Below are 7,500 nucleotides of genomic sequence, written 5' to 3'. Positions count from 1 at the left end.
TGCAGGCAAGAGGTGAGGACAAGCGTGGCTTGTTTTGTGGACCTTGTGGGGTGTCTGTCGCCCTGACCTAGTGGGGTGCACAAGGGCCGGCTCTGGTGAAACAGGCTTTGCAGGTTTTCCAAGCAATCCCTGCCAAACCTGTTTATCCAGAGGCGAAAAGGAATGCCCTAAATAGCGGTCCCCATTTCATTTCTCTCTCTGAAAGAAGCCGGAACCCCTCTCTGGGCCTCAGTTCCCCCTGCGCACAAAGCAGTCCTTGTTTCCCAGCTCTTTGAAGTGGACGGATGATAAAAACCCCTTGGCTGAATTTCCGACTTGATCTGGAGATTAATTCCCAAATGTCTTCATAATTGGCCTACTGGCAACCTCGCCAGGCTGCCCCATCACGGGTACAAAACAAAATACCCAAGATTCTACCTGGCAAAGACTTGCGGGGGGGACGGGGGACGGAGCTGCTTAATTAATTTTTGTGTTTGGACGGGTTCCCTTGACAGAGCTAAGTGACACAGATAGCTCTGGAAGGGGATTAGATAGATTCACAGAGGACAAAACAAAATCTATCACTGGCCATTAGGTGTGATGGCAGCTGAGTGGAACCTCTGTGTTCAGGGGCAGTCTACCGCAATAGCTCAATACCCAGCAGATACCTCAATACCCATCAGAACAATACCTCAGTACCCATCAGAACATCATCCCTGCTGGATCAGGCCAAAGGTCCATTCTAGTCCAGCTTCCTGTATCTCACAGTGGTCCACCTGATGCCCCAGGAAGCACACAAGATAACCTGCATCCTGGTGCCCACCTGGCATTCTGACGTACCCCTCCTTCTACCGACCACGGCTTGTAACCCGTGATGAACTTTTCCTCCAGAAATTTGTCCAATCCCCTTTTCAAGGCGTCTAGGCCAGGTGCCATCACCCCATCCTGTGGCATGGAGTTCCGCAGGACTAATGGCATGCTGGGTAAAGAGATATTTTCTTTTGTCTGTTCTAACTCTCTCAACACTCAGTTTTAGTGGATGTCCCCTGGTTCTGGTGGGTGGGTTCCAGTGGATGTCCCCTGGTTCTGTCCCCAGTTTATTTATTTTATTTTATTTTAATTTATTTTTCACGTTTTTATACCGCCCTTCCTCCAAAGAGCTCAGGGCGGTTTACACAGCTGCTCCTCCCCCCTTTCTTGTCCTCACAACAACCCTGTGAGGTAGGTGAGGCTGAGAGAAAGTGACTGGCCCAAGGTCACCCAGGAAGCTTTGTGGCTGAGGGGGGATTTGAACCTGGATCATCCAGGTCTAAGTCCACCTCCCAAACCACTACACCACCCTGGCTCTCAGGGTTCAGGCTGTCTCTGGTTCATTGCTGGGCAACCACAGAAGAGTCCTGTCGTCACCCCAAAACTGGAGCCTGCTTTGGGCCTAGGACTGGCTGAAATTCTTGCAGACGTGAAACAGAGGCTTGGCAATGCTTCTGCTGGGGTGTGTGTGTGTGTGTGTGTGCTGATGTTTATTGCTTTAGCAAGAGCCTTGCCTTGGAAAAAGTAATAATTTGGGAATTTCCTCTCCCCCCCCCCGGCCTTCCTTCTTTCTTGCTCAGCCGTGCCTCCCCAATCGCCCGGATCCCCGCGCGGTCCAGTGTGCAGCCTACAACAACCAAGAATTCATGGGTCGTCTCTACCGCTGGGAGCCCTTTACGGACGGTAAGAGTTCAGCCTGTGTGGTTTCAAGGCTGCCAAATCCTTTTTGTTTTCCGGGCACAGCCTTTAAGAATACCTGCCGTGGAAAGCAGCAGCAATTCTATAGGTGTTTTTTTTCCCCCCTCCTTCTGAACCACCAGTGGCAATCTTGTGCCGGTGAGTTCCGCAGGGGCACAGAGGTACTCCCGCTAGTCTTGTCCCTCGTCAGGTGCCAGGCACGCTGATGGTTTCCCCGTGGCCGTTCCCAAGAATGGCAGGAGGTCGCGGTTCTGAGCGTTTTGCTAGGTTTCTCCATACCTTTCCCTGCCCTTGGGTGGAAGCCTACACTACGCCCTCCCCAGCCTGCTCCTCTATGGCCCAGTCTTGGCTCTGCCACTTGGACCCAGTGCCAACTCTCCATCGATCTGGAAGCAAGACCACAAGCCCATGTCATGCCACAAGCCTGGGCTACTCTCCCTCCCTCCCCTACATGCACAGTGATCTTCCACAGACAGCAACAGCTCGGTCTCTGGAAATCGTGGGGGGTGGGAGAGAAAAGAAGGTTGCTAGTGCCCCCCTCTCCCCCCCGGCTCATCAGTTGATATCAGCAGGTGGTGGCTGGATGGTTATCAAGAACTGACGTAAGTGGCTTTGGAGGGGTCAGTGGAAGGACAAGGCAGCTTAGCACAAGAGCTGCAGGCCTGTTGGCAGCTTGTGGGGAAGCTGGGGGTGTTTTGGAGGGGGTTTCTGGGGTTCATGGACTGGGGTCGGAGTAAAGCAAGCCCGTTCAAGCCCACCTTGCCGACAGCAGCCAAGCGGATTAATCCATCGTGCATATTCTGTGAGAGCAGGCCTCGTTCTGCCTGTGGAACTCTGTGACACTGGATGTCGGGAGGGCGACAGGCTTTAAAAAGACGGATTGAGTGAATAGGTCGGGAAGAGTCTGTTCCTTTCGGTGGCTCAATATCACAGCCCTTGAAAAGTTGGAGTCTGCCTTCTCAAGAGGCTGCTGGTTTTCAGGTAGGAAGGAAGGGGTCCAGGAGCCTTTGGGCTAGTTCATTTGGCTCCGGGTGGGGCCAGTCAGTGGGGTGGATCTAATGCTGCTAACCCCACATTACTGGTGCCTGTTGAAAAGTAACTGCTGACCAGGGATCCGCAGGGAAGGTGTCAAAAAACAAACCGATTGAGATTGATCAGTTACATGGATAATAGTTTTGGCTCTCCGGGTGCTGAAACTCGGCTGCCAGTGAAGATTTTTTAGACAGCCAGGCCCATCGTACCCGGCGTTGTGTGGAGCTGTGGAACTCACCGCCACAGGATGCGGCGATGGCCCCTGGCATTCTAAATGGTTTTAGCACAAGACTGGAGGCTTTCACAGAAGGGCCTGGGTCCGACGGTGGCTCTGGAAGGAGGGTCACAAAATGGAATGGCCGTGGGCAGAGGTAGGAAACCTCTGGGAACTGCAAGAAGGGGCTAAGCAGAGGGGAGGCCTCAATTGTTGGCTGTTGGTCCAGGTGACCATTGAAACCTCCCAGTCAGGAGGATGTGAACCCCACTGGCCCAAATTTCTGCCCGCCTTTTCCTATCCTGTGCTTCTTAGTGACTTCTTGAGCTGATGTCAACCTCTGGCCGGGGGCCAAACCACTGTGTACTCTTGAGACATTAAACCTTGGAAATCTCCTGGCTTGGAAGGGTAGGGGGGGGAGCAAAATCGTAATATATGTGACCAAAGACCCCTGTATGCTCCCACCCAAGCCACTGGGGGGGGGGGAGTGATTCCAGCACCCTCTGCTGGCAGGCTGTGGGGGAGGCAGACAGTGCTGGGGGAACTCCTAACATGCTCAGGATTTCCTTTCAACCAGCCTGCACCATACAAGTTACCCTAACCCAGAGCTGTTACCCTGCACATGCCCGATCTCGTCTGGTCTCAGAAGCTAAGCAGGGTCAGGCCTGGTTAGTACTTGGATGGGAGACCGCCTGGGAATACCGGGTGCTGTAGGCTTATACCATGATCTCGGAAGCTAAGCAGGGTCAGGCCTGGTCAGTGCTTGGATGGGAGACCGCCTGGGAATACCGGGAGCTGTAGGCTTATACCATGATCTCGGAAGCTAAGCAGAGTCAGGCCTGGTCAGTGCTTGGATGGGAGACCGCCTGGGAATACCGGGTGCTGTAGGCTTGTACTATGATCTTGGAAGCTAAGCAGGGTCAGGCCTGGTTAGTACTTGGATGGGAGACCGCCTGGGAATACCGGGTGCTGTAGGCTTATACCATGATCTCGGAAGCTAAGCAGGGTCAGGCCTGGTTAGTACTTGGATGGGAGACCGCCTGGGAATACCGGGCGCTGTAGGCTTCTACCATGATCTCGGAAGCTAAGCAGGGTCAGGCCTGGTTAGTACTTGGATGGGAGACCGCCTGGGAATACCGGGTGCTGTAGGCTTATACCATGATCTCGGAAGCTAAGCAGGGTCAGGCCTGGTTAGTACTTGGATGGGAGACCGCCTGGGAATACCGGGTGCTGTAGGCTTATACCATGATCTCGGAAGCTAAGCAGGGTCAGGCCTGGTCAGTGCTTGGATGGGAGACCGCCTGGGAATACCGGGAGCTGTAGGCTTATACCATGATCTCGGAAGCTAAGCAGAGTCAGGCCTGGTCAGTGCTTGGATGGGAGACCGCCTGGGAATACCGGGTGCTGTAGGCTTGTACTATGATCTTGGAAGCTAAGCAGGGTCAGGCCTGGTTAGTACTTGGATGGGAGACCGCCTGGGAATACCGGGTGCTGTAGGCTTATACCATGATCTCGGAAGCTAAGCAGGGTCAGGCCTGGTTAGTACTTGGATGGGAGACCGCCTGGGAATACCGGGTGCTGTAGGCTTATACCATGATCTCGGAAGCTAAGCAGGGTCAGGCCTGGTTAGTACTTGGATGGGAGACCGCCTGGGAATACCGGGCGCTGTAGGTTTATACCATAGTTTTTTGAGACTGAAGGTTGCCAACCACCAACCAACCCAGAGCTTAGTATTAACTACCTGACTGGCAGGCTGCTTCGAGACCTGAGCTGGGGATTGCTAGAGATTAACTGTAGCCGTAGTGCAACACCTGGGGGGGCGGGGCAGCACTCAGCCTTTACACCTTTCAGGGAGTAATAAACAAGAGGGGCCTCTGGAGCATGTACAGAGGGTGTTTTGCTCACCCCAGAAGAGCCATTGCCAGCCTCACTCCCAGAAAGATTCAGATGTGATCTCCAGTTGGGGGTGAGCCCCAGAACGTGTGGCATAACCATAAAGCCCTGGGGACCCTAAGACAAGTCCTATACGTTTCCATATTTGCCTGAGCCTTTTAACTTGGCAGTATAGGGTTATAGAATTCGTAGCCAGAGGCTGGGGAGTGGGGGGTTGGTAACTTGCCATTTCCCACAGCCCACTCAGCCACAATTTTTTGGGATTGAGTCTGGGACCTGTTTCCCGGTGAGGTAGGGGAATTCCTTGGAAAATATTTCTTTACTCAGCGTGTGGTTGGTCTGTGGAACTCCTTGCCACAGGATGTGGTGATGGCGACTGGCCTGGACGCCTTTAAAAGGGGATTGGACAAGTTTCTGGAGGAAAAATCCATTACGGGGTACAAGCCATGATGTTTGTGCGTAACCTCCTGATTTTAGAAATGGGCTATGTCAGATGCAGGGGAGGGCACCAGGATGGGGTCTCTTGTTATCTGGTGTGCTCCCTGGGGCTTTTGGGGGGCCGCTGTGAGATACAGGAAGCTGGACTAGATGGGCCTATGGCCTGATCCAGTGGGGCTGTTCTTATGTTCTTAAACTACAATTCCCAGGAGGCCTTGCAGGTCTCTTGTTATCTGGTGTGCTCCCTGGGGCATTTGGTGGGCCGCTGTGAGGTACAGGAAGCTGGACTAGATAGGCCTATGGCCTGATCCAGTGGGGCTGTTCTTATGTTCTTAAAGGCAGCACCTCTGACCATGTACAGAATGCATTCCTTCCCCTTACTCACTCAACGGTTGCAACTAGTCCCCTACACAACCGAGGGGGGCAGAGGGTGGTTGGATTTCAGCAGGATTTCTGGGAATGCTTGAGTCCCACATTTTTTTCGGGCTGGGAAATAAATCGCTGGAGCTGCCCATCCCTGTGTCGGTGCCGTTTAGAGACGGTTTCCTGCTAAACAACCAGTGAATTTCCACCCCTCGGGTTCAAAAATTCTTGGGTAAACAGAGGCTTGCCGACAGAGAGATCCAAGCTGTCTCTCCTTCCTTTCCCCTCTGCCTGCCTTCTCATTTATATCTAGTGCCAATGTTTGTGTTTTTAAGGCCGAGGGACCAGGGAGCACAAAAAGACCCTTTGTCTCTCCCTCCACGGACAGCTTCATTCAGGACGGCGCTCGCCTTACACGGGTCAGCAGCTGGGGAGGGTGGGGGGTGAGATGGCCGTGCCGTGGCAGAGAAACCCCAAAGGGAGCTACACGGGCTTCTTCCCTCACTTCCCATCCTCAGCCTTTTAAAATAAACTCTGGAAAATGTGGAAAAAAAAACTCTTGGCTGCGAAAAGGCCTTTGTGTCCCAGAAGGTCAGTTTCTGCTGGGCTGAGGAAGCCCGTCTTCTGAAGGCCTGAGATGGGGTTTGTAATGCAGAGGTCAGGCTGCAGCAGTTTCTAGGCATCTAGTCCTCAGGGCTGGCCTCCCGTCTCCTCAAGAGCAGGACTACAACACAGGCTTAAAACCAATCCTGTTGACTCTCACTGTGTCCCAAGGAGCCGTGGCAGTTATGGGAAGGGGTCTTCTAGGGGTCTGAGACAGGGAATTGTCTGCACCCAAACCACAGTTCCCAAGATCTCCAGGGCAGGTGAAATAACACATGGACCTGATACGTCAGTGCCAAAATTTGGACCTACTTCAGGTCTCTAGTCCTCACTGTCTTAATGATCCCTGGGCCCTTTTCGATTACTATTTCTTTTCTGTCAAGGAAAGCCATGTGACAGAAGCCTCTCTCTCTCTCTCTCTCTCTCTCTCTCTCTCTCTCTCTCTCTCTCTCTCTCTCTGTGTGTGTCTACACACACACACGTTCCTCTCTGTTGATGCCCTATACATGTTTCAAGGTTCTAGTCCTCCTTGTCGGAACTCTTAATACCCACCGCCTCCGTGTTCTTTTTGCAGTGGTTCCCAAACTTTTTAGCACCTGGACCCACTTTTTAAAACAGTTCTCTATCAGGACCCACCTATGTTGACCAGACTCTAAAAAAGGTGATCTAGAAAGAAATAATAGTTTATTTATAATAACCAGAAAAAAAGACCATCATACTTTCTCTCTATATATTTACCCCTGTTTGCAAACTGCAGGAGCTCAGCTTCTTGCAGGGTAGTTAGCAGCTAGAGTATTTGATAACCCAAATAGCTGCTGAAAATCTTTTTTTTCTTTCTTTCTTTTTGGCAACGTAGTTTTGTCCTTTTAAAATATATATATATATATATATATATATATATATATATATATATATATATGTTGCCTATCAGTCCATCAAGTGTCAGGCGGTTCCACGGGTTTGTGAAATGGAAGGGAGGTAGAGCGGAAGGAAAAAGAGAGAGGACATGGCAGTGGGGTGGGGGAGGTAAAGAGTTCGGCAAGCATGTTCAAACAATACCAAACCCACTTCCCCATGTACCGATTTCTTCAAGTCAGTGTGCAGCAAATCATTGTGGCACACCTGGTTGGCAACCTTCAGTCTTGAAAGACTATGTATGGTATAAGCCTACAGCACCCGGTATTCCCAGGCGGTCTCCCATCCAAGTACTGACCAGGCCTGACCCTGCTTAGCTTCCAAGATCATGGTAT

At 51.9% G+C, this 7,500-nt stretch overlaps 1 protein-coding gene and 1 pseudogene across 2 annotated transcripts in view; both read left to right on the top strand.

The window, feature by feature from the left end:
- ADAMTSL4 (ADAMTS like 4) overlaps window positions 1-7,500 on the top strand; it is a 24,000-nt gene that overhangs the window by 686 nt on the left and 15,814 nt on the right. For both annotated transcript variants that reach the window (XM_066610294.1, XM_066610295.1), the window contains exons 1-2: window positions 1-12; window positions 1,590-1,692. The exon at window positions 1-12 is cut by the window's left edge and continues 686 nt beyond it. In XM_066610294.1, coding sequence (XP_066466391.1) covers window positions 1-12; window positions 1,590-1,692 — 115 coding nt within the window. The remainder of the gene's footprint in view (window positions 13-1,589; window positions 1,693-7,500) is intronic.
- Window positions 3,554-3,670, top strand: LOC136635371 (5S ribosomal RNA; annotated as a pseudogene).

Source organism: Tiliqua scincoides, chromosome 15 (genome assembly GCF_035046505.1).
Source record: "Tiliqua scincoides isolate rTilSci1 chromosome 15, rTilSci1.hap2, whole genome shotgun sequence".
Taxonomy (NCBI): domain Eukaryota; kingdom Metazoa; phylum Chordata; class Lepidosauria; order Squamata; family Scincidae; genus Tiliqua; species Tiliqua scincoides.
Note: the sequence above shows the minus strand (reverse complement) of the source record. Positions and strands in the feature narration are given on the sequence as shown.